The sequence below is a fragment of the Clarias gariepinus genome, chromosome 10 (genome assembly GCF_024256425.1).
Source record: "Clarias gariepinus isolate MV-2021 ecotype Netherlands chromosome 10, CGAR_prim_01v2, whole genome shotgun sequence".
NCBI lineage: Eukaryota > Metazoa > Chordata > Actinopteri > Siluriformes > Clariidae > Clarias > Clarias gariepinus.
Window position 1 is genome coordinate 14,109,826 of NC_071109.1, and position 17,267 is coordinate 14,127,092.

General features: G+C 35.8%; 2 protein-coding genes across 7 annotated transcripts; both read left to right on the forward strand.

Annotated features, from left to right (window-relative positions):
• The first annotated feature begins 468 nt into the window (after positions 1 to 468).
• Positions 469 to 2,365, forward strand: gjb1b (gap junction protein beta 1b). Of its 2 annotated transcripts, XM_053505811.1 has the most exons (3): positions 469 to 588; positions 883 to 1,056; positions 1,222 to 2,365. In XM_053505811.1, the coding sequence occupies exon 3, from the start codon at positions 1,236 to 1,238 to the stop codon at positions 2,061 to 2,063; it is 828 nt and encodes a 275-aa protein (XP_053361786.1). In that variant the 5' UTR covers positions 469 to 588; positions 883 to 1,056; positions 1,222 to 1,235; the 3' UTR covers positions 2,064 to 2,365. The 2 variants fall into 2 exon arrangements, with proteins under 2 accessions (XP_053361786.1, XP_053361787.1); XM_053505812.1 differs by lacking the exon at positions 883 to 1,056.
• Positions 2,366 to 9,590: 7,225 nt separating this feature from the next.
• Positions 9,591 to 16,902, forward strand: LOC128531475 (tudor domain-containing protein 1-like). 5 transcript variants are annotated; one of them, XM_053505332.1, is made up of 8 exons: positions 9,591 to 9,864; positions 12,618 to 12,683; positions 13,288 to 13,600; positions 13,720 to 13,850; positions 13,929 to 14,095; positions 14,183 to 14,337; positions 16,015 to 16,085; positions 16,236 to 16,902. In XM_053505332.1, the coding sequence occupies exons 2-8, from the start codon at positions 12,629 to 12,631 to the stop codon at positions 16,247 to 16,249; spliced, it is 906 nt and encodes a 301-aa protein (XP_053361307.1). In that variant the 5' UTR covers positions 9,591 to 9,864; positions 12,618 to 12,628; the 3' UTR covers positions 16,250 to 16,902. The 5 variants fall into 5 exon arrangements, with proteins under 5 accessions (XP_053361307.1, XP_053361305.1, XP_053361308.1 ...); XM_053505330.1 differs by having other exon boundaries at positions 12,618 to 13,600; positions 16,236 to 16,897; XM_053505331.1 differs by lacking the exon at positions 9,591 to 9,864 and adding an exon at positions 11,573 to 11,796 and having other exon boundaries at positions 12,618 to 13,600; positions 16,236 to 16,897.
• The last annotated feature ends 365 nt before the right edge of the window (positions 16,903 to 17,267 follow it).

A 17,267-nucleotide genomic window follows, 5' to 3' on the forward strand; every position in this document is an offset into this window, starting at 1 on the left:
AATAATCTTTATAACTAAAATAATTTCACTCAAGATCTTTATAATATAGTAATGTACATTTGTAACAAAAGGATAAATTTTACAAACTTTTATTACCATTTGAAATCCAGCACAAAGTAATTACATTATTATAATATATACATCTTGTCAGAGTTATAAAAAATTTTTTGGACTATGCATACAGTCAAACCATTATTATAATTCAGTGATTAATCATAGGGCGGTGTTGTCTTTTAAAACATTCATTCACAAGTCAATCAGTTCAAAGAGAGTTTTTCTTTCCCTTAGGCTGCCAGGCACAATAAATAATGTTGCTGATGCCTTTGTGTCCACACAGATTCATTCTTTTCCCTTGGGTAGGCGGAACTTGAGGCATTTGAACTGAATTCAAGTCTTGTTAGCCTCAATAAGGGCCACCATTGTATGTTAATGGCTTATATAAGAGCATATGACTTCTATGGTGCAGGGCATCGGCTAGTGTTGAGGAAAACATTTGCATTTCTAAATGGCATGGTGTTCTTTACTGAGCCATTTAGTGCAGTTTTTCAACCCTTTTCTGGACATATTTGTGTACCACCACTGCTGAAGGTAACTGACTTAATATATCTTTTTAATTTAATGATTAGAGCATCTATTTTAGAAGCTGAGCCAGTAATTATGAGCCAGTAATATACATATATATATATATTCATTTCAAATTGTTTTGTATATTGCATTTTATTTCCATACTCCCTCTACTGTATATCCTAGCTACATGAGAGACGTATTGTAGTAGATCTGGTTAGGTGCTTTAAATACTGCTAATACAGCTTTTTATAGAGTTGGAGAGGCTGTCACATGGCCTTCCCAAAATATTGCGATTGGCTTTTCTTTTTGCATCAGGTGACAGCATGTGGCAATAGAGCATCGCCCATGCTCTTTTATTCAGCTCCAGGGCACACACAAATTGCACAAAGTGTCCAAATGCCCAAAGTGTCCAAATGTCAAGACTGTACCTGATGGTCGATATTTTTGGACCTGGAAAGGCTTATGCTGCTTACACCACGGGCTGACCTGGTAAACTTTGAGTTTTTTATTAATGCAAAGGGCTTACATTAACTACCTTTTAGCTTCTACCTGGGTATGTCTGGCTGTTGTTGATTGTATGTTTTACATTTAGGGCAAATTATTAGAATATGTCAAAACGAATTCTGAATTTTTAATTACCTCTTTCTTTCATAGACCTGGAATCAAAAATGAATTGGGCGTCTTTTTACGCCGTAATCAGCGGTGTAAATAGGCATTCAACAGGCATTGGCCGGATCTGGCTCTCTGTCATCTTCATCTTTCGCATTATGGTTTTAGTAGTGGCTGCCGAGAGTGTGTGGGGCGATGAGAAGTCTGGCTTCACCTGCAACACCCAGCAGCCTGGTTGCAACAGTGTGTGTTATGACCAGTTCTTCCCAATTTCTCATATCCGTCTCTGGGCCCTGCAACTGATTCTCGTCTCAACACCAGCACTGCTGGTAGCTATGCATGTTGCTCACCGCAGACACGTCGACAAAAAGATCCTTAAATTATCAGGACGAGGTGGCACAAAGGACTTTGAACAATTAAAGAATCAGAAATTCAAGATTACTGGGGCACTTTGGTGGACATATATGATAAGCATAATTTTTCGCATAATTTTAGAAGTGACCTTCTTGTACATATTTTATTTAATTTACCCTGATTTTAAAATGGTGCGTCTTGTTAAGTGTGATTCTTATCCATGCCCTAACACGGTGGACTGCTTCGTTTCTCGTCCAACAGAGAAGACCATCTTTACTGTCTTCATGCTGGTGGTGTCTGGTGTTTGTGTTTTGCTAAACATTGCTGAGGTGCTGTATTTGGTAGGTAGAGCATGTGCCCGTTACATGCAGAAACCGGAAGGGGATCCACAAGGACCTTGGCTTACTCAAATGCTGTCTCCCTACAAGCAAAATGAAATCAATCAGCTCATATCAGAGCATTCCTTTAAGCCCAGATTGAATTTGTCGAGAAAGAGCCCTACTGACAAGGGGGAGAGATGTTCTGCATTTTAGCTGCTACCACCTGGGAGGATTTACTAATCATTGGTAATTAACTTGGAGTCTCAGTAATCTTGACTAGTGTTATCTTGATTCAATTTTGGTGTTTTTGTTAAAGTATGCTAAAGATGGATATTTGCACTTTTTAATGAGATGCAATTAAAAAAATGAATGGTGAAGGGCAAAATCTGTATGTATTATTCTAAGCATTGGTCTAAGAATTTGGTGTTACAGGAAACAGAAGGAAAAAAACAAACATTATATTTGTTGTATTCCCAAGGACTTTTTGGGATGGGGGGAGGGGGAATCTATAATATGTAACAGATAATATGTAAAAAAAACAAACAAAAAAAAACGTACACACGTTTTTTAATGTTATGTTAAATGCTTGAAATATAGTGAAAATAAAAAGCAATCCAGTGTAGAAGTTTTAAATATAATATTTAAGTGATATTCTGCTTGTTCAGAGCTTGCATTAAACACTTGATGTTTAAAGTTTTTTTTTTTTGCAATAACATTCTCTATTTTCACTGAACCGAAAACCTTTTTTTATTAGGACCTTACCTACTGCCTTTCATCAGTCAAAATAAAATAAAATGTATTAATTATTTGTCTATTAGAGCATCTTCACGTTTTTTTTTTCCAGAATGCAAGTAATCCCTTCATACAGAATGAGCAAAAAGCCCAAGACTGAGGTGGGCAAGAAACTGTACTGCTATGGTTGTGATTTTCTTTACTGTATTCGTTGTCTAAACTGACTGTACACCTGGTCACCTTAAATAGGAGTGAGTCTGATAGTTTCCATTAGAAAGAAGCCAAATGCCAAAATTAAACTAAAGAAGACAAACTCTCGGATTTGAGGAAACCTTCATTGCAGAGTTTTCAACAAGTTTAAATAAGTGAACAGAAAACACTTTGTAACAGGGTATCTGCACATTTTTCAAAGTACAAATTAAATTATATTTAAGGCCTTTTTAATACATCTTAAAGAAAAAAATACAATTAATGCAGCAGAAGATAATTACAAACTACTAACATTAAATTACACAACTATTTAGCGCATGTTGAAATAATACTGTATAACTGCTTACTTATTAATAAAAATAAAACTATAGTAGTAGACCCAATGTGTTCACCATCAAATAAGTATTGACATATTGTATGCAAAACTCACAGCACCTTTACAATCAACATGGCAGTCAGAAAAAGAGTGCTGAATGATGATTATAGCTGCCAACTGTTTTCGAAAAAAAAAAATTCGAAAAAATTCATTAAAGGTCATTAAATGGCGTCACTCACTAATTTGCATATCATTTCCGTCATGGCGCAGCATTTTTATAGCAGCAAGCAGTAAACAGAGAGCAGTACACAGCAACCGACATCAGGTCATTTCTGCCTATACTGGACTGAAGCCAAGGAGCGGAGCCAGGCGCCATATTAGTGGAACCCAATTCACATGCATGAAAAAAATATATATTCACAAAAAAACAACTCACGTGCAGAACATATACATATAATAAACTTATAGTATACTGTAATATACGTTTCACAAATGCAAAACACAATTCATAGATGTACAACTGTGTACAAAAACAAAATTCTTGTTTGAATGTTTAACGTTCACGAGTGTATCATGAACTGTGAATGTGAAAATCGTCTTTCGTGTGTGAATCGCCCTGGATTTGTGTGTTTTTGAGACTTTGCTGGCAGCAACGTAGGCCACTCGTACTTTTTAGCCAATCAGATGCGACCTCACCATTCGACCAATCACAGCCCTCCAGGAGCGCAGCACTCAAGTAGCTCAGCTTTGCAGACCTTTTGCGCAATCTGAGTTAATTACAACAGAAATTAAGTTTTACCTACTCAAACCAACAACAGGATGTATGTGTAAGTTATCACTTTAGTTCATAATGCATCATATATAAATGGTGTTACATTTGAGAGTGAATGGGTTCTCTCTGGTTTATTAACAGAATAAGAGAGTATGTAACTTTTTAATCAAATGCCTTGTGTTACTTACTGTACATCTATTACATCAAAGAACAAATGTACTGTAATGTTTGGAACCCACAAAGAGAGGAAGTTGCAGGAATATCTATCTGGACATGGGATATGGAAAGTATTGCCATATAAGGAGTGGAAAAGAGCTTGAAAATATTTGACACTGTGTAGGGGACATATAAATATACACTAACAGAGGGAGAACAAGTTTATATATATATATATATATATGTGTGTGTGTATATATATGGTGTTCGGGTTAGTGGCTTCGGCCAGGTTTGTGTGTTAGACTGTGTGTGACCTGTTAAATGTGCGCTGGTTTATGTCAAGGCTGAATTGGATATGGTTCTCGTGTGAATGTGCTGCTCATGCTATACATGCTGTGTGTTAAATATAGAACTCCCAGCCATTGCATTGGACAGCAATTAAGCTCACTCGTCTCTCCAACATCCTTTCCGGCGGTAAAACGCTACAATTTTTTTTGTTTGTTTTTCTTAACACAACTTATGAACACAAATTTAAATACAGAAGCTAGGCATGCAGAAACAAAATGAATACTTAATAAGAAGAACATACCTTTTATAATGGATTCACAGGACAGAAGCCAGCACAGAAATTCCATAGACCTACACTCCTGCCCAACACGGCAGCCATTTATGAAACAATAGAGCCTCTGCTACTAAAATAGTTAGCCATTCATCTGCTACTGGCACAGGCCAAATAGAAGAGCTACAGTGGCTAAAAGGGGAGGGCAATAACAGCAACATCTCTGCCTGTTACATATGTTTCGTTTCCCTCTGTTGTGTTTCACCGGATTTCCATACAACTTGCAAATGATTATGAAGTACCAGATGGTGTATACAACACCTACAGTATGTACTTTGGATTTACTCAGGAAATTGCCTATCCTGGAAAGCCTCTTCGCCTGTGAGTAAACTAGAAAACATTCAGGGAAACGACACTAAATTAAGGGGAATCGCTTTCAATTTAATTTTATTTGTATAGCGCTTTTAAAAATTGTCATTGTCACAAAGCAGCTTTACACAATCAAAATAATTATTTAAGTCTATATGGTAAGGTCTGAAATGGTAATAGGAAGAAACCTTGAGAGGAACCAGACTCAACAGGGAACCCATCCTCATCTGGGTGAAACAGAAAGCAGGAAATGATCTGCATTTATACAGTGTGTTACAGTATATGGCAGGCAGTTCAGCTATAACAGTTGATGTTAATTGATGTATATGGAGTCCAGGTAGTTATTAGAGACAATTGACTTGACCTATTGAGCAACTGCAGCCAAGTCAAGTCCTCAGAGAAACAGCTGTGAACACCAGTCGAAGCCAGAACCGTCTTTATGGTAGAGTGAAACCATCACCAGACACCAGACACATCCCAAAGAGACATACACGCAACGAGATCCCCAACCAGAAGCGGGACACCAGGATGGGTCTGACAGGTCTGGAGGGCAGAGGGAGTCTGGATCACTGGCAGCTCAGGAACGACATGTGTAGCTCGACAGAGAGAGAGAAAGAGTGAAAGGGGAAGCGAGAGGGAAGAAAGAGACGAGAAGAGAGAACAGGAGAGGGGAGAACAGAAGAGGAGACTAACAGTTAGGTATGGTCGCAGTCAGATAATGTATAATGAGAATGTATATTTAGTGTTTCATTCAAGTTCAAAAACTGGTCCATTTATTTGGACAAGTTTAAATGAAGTACAGGTTTGAAAATGACCATATACTCAGGTTCAGAATACATACATTCTTAGGGGTCTGAGCATAGGATGTGCTGCAAAACAATCTATTTGAATGCATATGTTTAAGTTAGAGCAGAATTTAATAGAATAATATTCAATTTGGCATTGAGGCCAACCTATTTGCACCTTATCCAGCCTGCAAGAATATATGCTTAAACAAGTATCCCATGCTCATTCAAGTGATTCAACATGGTTGTCAGGACATGAATTGACCACGCCAGATACTTGCCAAGTACTTACCTGATGTGATAATCATTTTAACATCATGATTACTGTTATCTGTTAAAAACCTATTTATTACAAATAGTTTTACAGTCACAAAACCTTAATGCCAAACTTTTTTAAAAATCAGAAACAGTCTTCCAAAAATAATTATTTCCATTGTCTATGTAAGGATATGAGCTTTTAACACCTTTTTAAGACACTGTGCTCTCGTGGGTTTGTTTGACCCTCTAAAGCCAGTCTACTCTACAGGCAGTTCACAGGCCAACGGTGGCGTACCAAAGCTTTCCACCTGGCCCACTGACCTTTACCTACATATAATAAACATTATCAGAACACTGATTAGCCTAATTTGCAAACTCCATGCACAAGGATCTGGGAATTGAGCCTGGCAAGGTATCGAACCCGGACCCTGGAGGTGCAAGGTGACAGTGCTAACCACTACACCACCGTGCGATCTGTGGCCAATTTTTTTTTTTTTTTTTAAGCATGGTTTGTTTTGTGCATTTTGTAATTCTTCAAATTTCCTGTCCATCACTTGATATTCATGTTTGTGGCTGCTGATTGATCCAATTTAAAAGTGATCTACATGGACACCATGACCCAACAACCTATTGGATTGTAAAGGAATAATGTTGTCATGTGAGGTATTTAAATGCAAGCGACAGATGAACCCTATGATAGAATATAGAATAAACGAATATATATATATATATATATAAGCTGTCAACCATCAAACAAGAAGTAGTTTGAGACAGATTTATTTAAAGCTGTAAATAAGAAGAAGGGAGAGTGATACAGTAAATAGCTGTGTCAATTGAAGAGAAAGTAACCTTCTTTGCCACACCATTTGTTCTCTAAGTGCATCATGTTGTGAAGCAGCAATCACCCCAGCAACATAGCCCTGGTATAGGTTTTAAAAAAGAATCCCAGTTAATATGATGGTAGTCATAAAGTACTGAAACAATATATATTTTTACCAACAGATCCAGAAGTGCATGTCTAACCACAATACTGTACGTCTAATAATTAGGCAAATTGTGTTATGTTCATATCTACTGAATGTGCTCTTCTTTGCTCTATAGACATTCGCACAGTCTGCTAAAAATTCAAAGTATAATGAAATCCATGTATTTATTGGCAAATGCTTCAAACTCCATAGAACAGGCTTTTTTAATGTTACCATAACCTATAAAAATTACCCAGTAAGCAGATTAGACATAAAAGCAACCAGATTATTTATCATTTTTGCAAATCTAAGTGAATGAGTGAGCAATATGTCAATATTAAACCAACCCTTAGAGTCTTTTTCTTCTGCACAGTATAGCATTCAAATCTTTGTTTCTTTTGAGTAATTTAAGCCCTTTCTCTTTTTACAGAAATAACCATTTATTTTTTTCCTTTCACGAATAACACTTGTGTAACATGCAAGTACAATTCTTTTCTTTTTACAGTGCTTAAATTAAGAATGACAGTTTTATTTTAACCTTTTTTTAAAATTTATTTTGCTCTTATTCTATGTAATATGTAATGAAATTGATGTATTGATAATGGGATGGGATGGGAGCACATCCTAAAGATTCTCAATTGGGTTAGGGCCTGGACTCTGTCCCAATCCATGTGAGAAAATGTCATCACATGCTCCCTGAAGTACTCTCATAAATTTAAAATCATGAATCCTGGCATCATCATCATCTTGAAATATGCCCAGAGAAGGAAAAAAAAAAACATTGACATAAAAACCTGTTCACTCAGTATGTTGAGGCAGTCTGCTGACCTCATTTTTTGGGCACATAACATTGCTTAATATTGACCTGACCAACAGAAGCAACCCCAGATCATAGCACTGCCTCCACAGGCATACATAGGCACTATATATTATAAGTGGATACTCATTCTACCGTTTTTCTTACCCTGATGCATCCAACATTCTGGAACAGGATAAATCTGGACCTGACCACATGACCTTTTTCCAATGCTCCACAGTCCATTCTTATTGCTCTGTAGCATATTGAAGCCTTTTTTTTTCTCAACTAGCCTCATTGATGAGTTGTTTTCTTAATGCTACATACTGTAGCTGTTTAGTCCTAAACGCTTGAGTTCTCCTCACATTGTGTATGCCAAAGTGCTCTTACTTTCACTATTAATCATTGCTGTGTTGTTGTTTATTTATGATTAGATTTTACTAAGCTTTTGAGCCAAAGTGGAATTGCTGGAATTCCTTATTGCCCAGGGTCGAAATCTAAACAACATTTCAGCAGAAACATTTCATACCCACTGCGGTGAAATGGTGATGATTTTTTTTTTTTTTTTTTTTTTTTTTGCAGCCACAGGACCTGGATGGGGACCTTGCAGTCATTGAGTCAACCATCTGTATACCAGAATATTCTAGAGGCAAATATGAGGCCACCTGTCTAACAGATAAAACTTGTCAAAAATGTATTCTTGCTACAGGATAATAATCAAAAGCACACCAATAAATTTACCAAAACAATTGAATCAAGGTTTTGGAATGGCCTAGTTAAAGTTTTATTGTCAACCCAATTAAAATAATGTGGCGGGATCTTTAAAGAGCTGTGCATAAGCCAATACCCTAAAACCTTCATGAACTAAAGCAATTTTGTAAGGAAGAATGGACCAAAACAATGCAAGAAAAAGTTAACATTTACTTTAAATTACTATTGATAATGATGGATTTACAAACTATTGAATAATGGAGATACTTATGATTGCCCAGATGATTTTTTTGTTGTTGTTGTTATGTACTGTAAAAGTTACATGTTGTCTGAGATTGTATTTGCCCAATAATAAGACCCACTACGATCTTATGATTTTTATGTTTTTTATACAAGAAAAAACCCTATAGAATTACACATGACTGTAGTATACTAATTAAATTCTATTAAAAGGTGCATTACTGAATTTCGAAACAATAACGTAACATTTACACACACACACACACACACACACACACACACAAAAGGTATTTGGATGAAATTAATGTTTTCAAGAAAATAGTTTTCTGGAAATTAACATTTTTATTTATTTATCCATTTGTCAAATAAAAAAAAATAAAAAACTGTTTTGTCCCAATTCTATGGTTGGTAGTTGACTTCTTAGGAATGATTATCTGCACATAGTTTTTGGACAATCCACATTTTCCCATTAACTAAAATAATTGTTCAATTAAAAAGGGACAATATTTCATTCTGAAAAATCTCAATTTTTATAATCATTATGCGATTAAACTGTATTTACTGTACTTTGAATTAGTCAATGACAGGGTAAATATTTAGCAATTTTTTGTACGTCTGCTGTTTACATTTTATTTTAAAAAATAAAATTCCGTTTTATAAAAAAAAAAAAAGTGCTGGAGCTTGACCAACATGCATTTCTAATAGTCTACTTAACATTAATACGAAGCTGAATGGAAAATATACACTTTTTTATAATGAAAAAACAAGAAGGCATTTTGCAGTAATATTGACCCGCGTATGACCAACGACTAATCACGTGGCAATGTGACGTTGCTGGACACTGCTCAAACACGCGTTCAGGCCACTAACACTGACCAGTTCCCTGCAGTGTGCTGAGAACAGAAATAAAACACGACCACTATCAGGGCAGCAAATGATTATTTAGCTGGTAGATATTACGCTGTTTCACCTCCGGCTGGAGGATATGGCGTAACTAAGGAGGGCAGGAAGCTGGAATTAGCGATATTGCTTCTGGAAAGATCTGTAAACACTATAATCTATCAACTTCACTAGATAACTTTCTGTAGCGACCTCTGAAAGGAAACAGCAGACAGAAAAAGAAGAAGAAGATGCAAGAGAGTCAGGTAACTGAATGCTTTAAATTTACCACCTTTAAATGTCTGTAATATGTAAAAAAAAAAAAAAAAAAACTTTACTTCCCGGCCCCCAAAAAAAACTACAACTTTAAAACATGCACATTTTAAATAGTAATATTGGCTATGCCATCATGAAAGAAAATTAAACTTTGAACGGATTAACCAGCACGTTCAATTAGTCAGCTGACTTTATTTAATTGGCACACTGTTGCTAATGCTAAGCCTAGACCAGACTGACTGAGTTAATAAAACTAACGTTACCTCAAGAGGCGTGTACAGTACAGTAGGACCTGACTGGTGCATCGCTTTGCCTTCTGACCCTGAATCACCCATGGCTCTGGACTCAGACCACCTGAAGTTTTTTTCATTGCTTCAAAGACTTTATGGTCCCTAGCAAATTTCCGTTCCCTCCAGGCTCTCTTTGTGACTGCTTAGAATTCATCGCATCAGTTTTTTTTTTTTTTATTTTATTGTATATATGTTTTAGGTGTTTTGTTTTAATAAAATTGAGAAATCAAGATTGACAACTGGAGCCAAGTTGCTCTAGTGAGAAAAATATACTACATATATTTTTCATAATCATTTGGATTGCAAGTACCTTGGTGCATTTTTACCACAAATCTTATTTGCCACTTAAGAACACACTTTCTAGGAAAAAAAAAGAAACATCCTCTGACTTCCAACTGTTTTTACTTTTAGTAAACTTAATGTGTAAATATTTGTATGAACACAAAAAGAATCAACACCATAAAACATAAACTAAAAATGTTTTACAATGTGTCCCTGAATGAAGGGAGGCTCAAAATCAAAAGTACCAGTCAGTATCTGGTGTGGTCACCAGCTGCTTGAAGTACTGCAGTGCATCTCCTCCTCATGGACTGCCTATTGCAGACAGTCTGAGCACTGATGGAGGGATTGTGTGTTCCTGGTGTGACTCGGGCAGTTGTTGTGGCCATCCTGTACCTGTCACGCAGGTGTGATATTCGGATGTACCGATCCTGTGCAGGTGTTGTTACACGTGGTCTTCCACTGCGAGAATGATCAGCTGTCCTTCCTGTCTCCCTGTAGCGCTGTCTTAGGCATCTCACAGTGAGGACATGGCAATTTATTGCCCTAGCCACATCAGCAGTCCTCATGCCTCCCTGCAGCATGCCTAATGCACGTTCACGGAGATGAGCAGGGACCCTGGGCATCTTTCTTTGGGTTTTTCCACAGTCGGTAGACAAGTCTCTTTAGTGTCCTGAGTTTTTAGAACTGTGACCTTAAATGCCTACTTTCTGTAAGCTGTTAAGGTCTTAACGACCATTCCACAGGTGCATGTTAATTAATTGATTATGGTTAATTGAACATGCATGGAAAACATTGTTTAAACCCTTTACAATGAAGATCTGTAAAGTTATTTGGATTTTTACAAAATTATTGTTAAAATGCACAGTCCTGAAAAAGGGATGTTTCTTTTTTTGCTGAGTATATAACTTTGAAATTCATTTGTTTTACTCTAATAATATAAGTAACAGTGTTGCCATGGTTAGGGTGGCACACACAATCATGACTGAAAAGACTGAAAAAGATGAACATAAAAATACAAAATGGGACATACCCTCAGTATACCATGTTGTTAGGAAACAGCTTGTTGATGCATATTGTAGGACACAACTTCAGTGCATAACTGCTTGTATTGTTTAAAACAGGTTGAATAAAAATGTCAAGGCCAAAAGTAACATAAAAGTGGGCATAATTATTTAATCCACTGACTTTGCTAATTCAAATTCGATATGTTGGTAGAGTAACTTTTCACATTATACACAGGCACTACCCAACATAGTCTCCATTACAAGTGATACATTTGCACCATAACTGAACCCAACTTGCGAAGGCATTAAGCTACAGAATGTTTATGGCGATAACCCCATCGGCAAGGTGATTTTTAAAAAAATATTTAAAAATATTTGCATTTCAACATTTGAAGGTCAACAAAATCGTACAAAAAAATGGATTCTGATATGCAATTTGATCATCAAGAAGGAACAAGAGAAAAATGCTATTGTAGGTGGTTCTTGAAATCTAAGTGCTATTTTAATTAATATTTTGATACAAATTCTATGACTGTCTCAGGGCAGGTGTAACTTTCAAAACAAGTACTGTGCATTCTTTAGCATTTTGTGCATGGATTATTTGATGGAATACCCTGCACTCTCATATCAATCATGGCAACATTAGCCAGTCATGGGTGTCTGTGAACTTAGCAGAGTTGGCAGGTAGAGCTTTCCTCCGAGTGTGCTGTCTGTGAACAGCAGAAAGAAAAGATATAGGCGTCTGGCCTCATGTCTGGGAGAAAGCATGTAATAGTCTAGTTGGTAGTTAATGAGTGAGTGCCTCAACAGAAAGACAGCTGTGAACTGTCTACAACAAAGTTTTAAATTAACTTAAGTTTGAATTGAGTGAGAACATGGTTCAACCCTGATTCAAACATAACTGCAGTAGACAAAATGACTAATTCTTTTAAACTATAATTGCTTTGTGCTATAATTGTCTATTAATAATTCAATCACTAGCCTATTTTTCCTTATTTCTGTATGCATTTGTTGACCTTTTCTGGAACCATAGTATTGACCAGTTTATAAAACACCATTGCAAGTATGTTTTTAGTCCTGTCACTTACCGTGTAATTCTCAGGTGTTTTAGTGTTTAGCATAATAAGTGCTGTTTACAAAACTAATTAATATTATCTTTGGTTTCAGGCTCTCAGAGAATGAACATGCATCTCACACTACTAGCCTGTCATCGCAATGCATGTTCCAGTTCAGGTACTTGAGTGGTTGGATTGGATTATTTGTTTTACTTGTTTTTGAGGTTTGGGACCTTGCTATAAAGTGTCATTGTGGCAAGCTTTGTTGCAAAAGTTTTGCAAATAACTGGAGCAACTAAAGGTATTTAAAACTTGAGTCTTTTTGAACCAGCAAACAAAAGTGTCTGAAATGGAAAATGACAAGTATTGTATGCCTTTGGACATTCCTGGAACAGGATCTCAAAGGAAAACTAAAGAGTCTCACATTCAAAATGTTACCAAAACCTTATCTGATCACCAAGTTGGAAATTACCTTACAATTAACCACCAGAAACAGACCTCTTCTCAGCTCATACATTTTCTAAAAACAAAAAGCAATGTGGTACAGTTGAGTTTATCAGGCTCTGAAAAGGGGTCTTCGGTGTTGACGAAAAGCAAAACTGTAACAAGTATGGATCAGGGGTTCACAGCATTACAAAGTACGCACAAGAAGCCGGCCATTTATGAGCTAAATAATTCTGTATCCATCTTTAAAGTAAAAAGCAACAATGCAGGGTCTGTGACTTATAGTTGTATCACTGCCACAAGATCTGAGTTGTGGGATATTGGGTATATTTCCACAGAGGTAAAAAACTCATTACAAGTTTCTACAGCTGATGACAGTTTGTCTTCTGCTGATTATAAAGACTTCTGTATCCTGGACTCATTTACTCAGAGCAATGACTCAAGAAATGAATCAATGGCTTCGAAACAGATGAAGCACCAAAGTGAGCTTGAAGTGGCATTAAACAGGTCAGTGGATGGAGTAGGAATACCTAAATTTCAGATTAAAAAATTTGAAGAGATGCCTGTTGTTGTTACCCATGTGGTCAGTCCAAGATATTTCTATATACAGCGTAAGGATAACAGCCTTCAGGAACTGTCTGGTATTATGGCGTAAGTACAGTAGTAATTTTGGTTTTATACTTATGTTTTTACCTTCTTACTGTTTGCTAATGTATTTTATTTATACCCCCCCCCCCCCCCCCCCCCAAAAAAAAAAAAAAAAAAAACAGAAAGAAAGACACTAGGTCCTACGCTGAACTTAATTGCATCCCAGATATTGGTGCTTATGTAATGGCATGGAACGCTGAACAAGAGTTGTGGTGCCGTGCCCAGGTGACAAAGATATGTGGAATGAACAGCGGTGAGAACTAAAACAAGGTAAAATGCCTTAAATAAACGGGGCATTCTAATGATGCTAATTAGTTTTATTTTATTTTAGGAAATAATCACTTGTGCAGCAGATATGAATTCATCAAAAACATTGAAGTGGAAATCAGGCGAGTTGACTATGGTGATTCTATGTGCCTTTCACTTTGGAATATCAAGGAGCTTTGTGGAGAAGTTGCTAAAATACCAGCTCAAGCTCTGCAAGTCTCTCTAGCAGATGTAGGTGTCATTGTCTCATATGTTATGTGCATATACTGTATAAATACAGTACATCACTCATAGTGTACATGATGTTTTATTTGCTAGGTGAAGCCAGTAAATGGCGAGAGCTGGTCGACAGAAGCAGTCATTTGGTTTAAAGAGAAAGTGAACAAGAGAACACTGTATGCTAGGCTCTATCCGGAGGAAAACGGGGTTATTGTGGAACTCTTTATGGAAAAGGGGAAAATTGGTGCTATGAGGTAAGGTTAATAAAATGAATACAAGTTAGTAGTAGCAGTACGGAGTGATATAAGAGGTGATATATTATTCAGTTTCTTTAAATTAAAACAAAAACCATCTGACAATAGTTATGCTACTGTTTTATTAATGTTACATTTATAATTCAGTTTAACACTCTTGCAAAACATATTATATAGATGAGGCCTTTAATGACTGTCAAAAACTATATACCAACATATGAAAAGATACAAGAAAATAAATTGAATTAAAGTCAGTATTTTTAAAAAATATTTTTTCGTAGTTTTTAAATTATGTATTTTGTTAAGATTAGGATAGTTATTATAATAAGATGTAAAAAAAAAAAAAGTCAAGCAGCACACAATATTTACATTTAAATACGATAAGACGATATTTGGCTGCATCTTCATGCAGTATAGGATTGCATTATATGGGATGAGTTCAAGTTCAAGTAGTCTTTATTGTCACTTCAACCATATACAGTTAGTACACAGTGAAACGAAACAACGTTCCTCCAGGACCAAGGTGCTACGTGCAACATAAACTTACAACATAAATTAACAGAGAAGCTAAACTAGCTAACTAAGAGGCCTAGTTAGCTGGCTAGCAGAGACAAGACAGATAGTCCTAACATAAATTACAACATAAATGAACAAAAACTAACTAAAACTAACTAACTAAGGAAGACTATCTACAGGTTTTACAGACAACAGACAACATAAAGTGCACGTGCAAACGAGCAACAACAAAGTGACAGTGCGACAACGACATATCAGAACAAAGAGAGATCCTTCGAGCCGGATGGCTCCGATGGATGGCTCAATCCAGATGGATTATGTAATGATTACCTGAGTATATTTGGAATTTTAGTCTTGTTCAGATCCATCATTTTAGTTATATTTATGGACTGCATGTTTACACATCAAAAGAGAGTGCCATGTTGGAAAAAATTTAGTTTTGACCCTTGACTTAGGTTTTGTACTTTGTCTGGCCAAAACCAAGTATTGGACAAGGGTTTTTTATTGAATCTTTTAAATAATCTGTCACATTAATAATCATTCAGCAAGAAAAAAGATTTAATACATAGGTGCATCTCTAAGTTAGAACATCAATAAAAAAAGTGAAATAATCTTACTAAATTATAGAAAAATTAATCTCTTTATTTATGTTATGTACAGTAGTACTAATTAGTGCATGCCGATGTACATACATGTAAAGTTCTTCATACCAATGGACATGGTTTGGTTCTTACAGTGTATTGATTTGACTTTGAAAACTGTTCTAAAAATTAGCAACCACTACCCAAAATGTAAGGCGCATGACATTGTTGTCTATTCTCTATATTATTACTGCTGGATTATGCAAGTCTGGCTATGAGGTGACAGTTTTCCCCCCATCTTGTTAAAACCAGTGCAAATTATTGAAGCTTTGCCAACATTCCTGTCACCTGTTGGATAAAGAATGTGCATGTCAGCATACCACCACAAGTTCAACTGTGCAGGACGTTTATAAAAAAATAAAATAAAATAAAAGTTAGTACATTTTATAGACTCAGCAAACATTGCTGTAATCTGTCTGTCAGCTATAGTGTTGTTTTAACATGCCTGTTAAATGCAGAAATAATATGCCAATAATATTGTCTAACTTGAATGTGGTATTATTCTCTTTCATTTTAATAGGAGAAGTTCTTGCCTGTCTCTGAGGCTGGCTCAGAATGGTCATGCTAGAAAATGCATGTCTCTGAAAAGGAGTGAGTAGACTGTTCATAATTTTATAGGATATATAGTGTTATATATATATATGGTGTGTGTGTATATTTATATGTGTGTATGTTAAATCATTGTTTAGATCAAATTTTCTGTCACAAAGTGTGTAATTGTCTTTTGGATTGTACCTACAGGCTTAAACACTTAGTGAGATTAAAGGAGCATCTGACTTCCTGTTGCACTTAAAACAAAATCACACGTTTCAATATATGGACAAATTTCTAAGACAGATTGACAGCTTATTGTTCCTTGTCTTTTATTTAAAAGTAATAATAATAAAAAAATTAAATGCTTGTTCTCTTAATACATTGGATTTTTTTGTATTTGGCCCCATTAAGTTGAGTTAAAAAAGGCTTTTGTATGTTGGGACCATAGAAATGCTAGATCTAGTTGACTGCCAGATATGTCTTATTTTTGATTACATACAATGTTTTGACCTAAAAGAATTTGGTGCCTTTAGACATTTTAAATTGTATGTCTTCCAATGGTTATTTAACCAAAATGTATAGTTTGAGGCAGTAGTGATGTGTATTTATTTTAGTGTTATGTCTAACTGTAATTTGTCTCTCAAAATTTCCAATAAAATTTCCTAAAATACTAATAAAAATGACATTTTTCCTGCAACTGTGCAGTTAAAAACCTTTTTGTCACAATTCAGCAATGAACAGCTTATTTTCATTATATTAAAAGAGGGAGTATTAACCTTTGAATGTTACTGTATGTGGATGCCAGCTGCCATACATGGGTTTGCAGGGAAATGCAGGGCAGAAAAATTAGAGAAGTGATAAATAGAGGAGTGATAGATATTAACATTAAACTATCAAAATCAAAGGAAAAAAGCAATAATGTCAACAGTAATGGGACAATATACTAAAAGGAAGACACCTGAATGCCTTACAAACCAGAGTAGAGAAACAAATGTTAAGAGCAGGTAATAATAAGCAGGATGTATATGGGACACAGTGCCTTTTAGTTATAGGAAAACACCTAACCAGCCAGTGAGCAGTGTCATAAAAAAGAGACAATAGAATCTTCTAGATAAATAAAAGAAAGATTTAAACTTAATCTTTATCAAATCTGCTTTTCTGATTTCTCATTTGTGATTCACTCTCTGATTGCCTAAAAGGGAGTGTATTTAGCTGACGATGAAAGGAATACAACTTGGC

Coding starts and splice junctions, on each gene's coding strand:
- gjb1b (XM_053505811.1), top strand. CDS start 1,236: ATGAATTGGGCGTCTTTTTACGCCGTAATCAGCGGTGTAAATAGGCAT.
- LOC128531475 (XM_053505330.1), top strand. CDS start 12,855: ATGGAAAATGACAAGTATTGTATGCCTTTGGACATTCCTGGAACAGGA. Junction 13,851..13,928: donor GATATGTGGAATGAACAGCG/GTGAGAACTAAA, acceptor ATTTTATTTTAG/GAAATAATCACTTGTGCAGC. Junction 14,096..14,182: donor TGCAAGTCTCTCTAGCAGAT/GTAGGTGTCATT, acceptor TTTATTTGCTAG/GTGAAGCCAGTAAATGGCGA.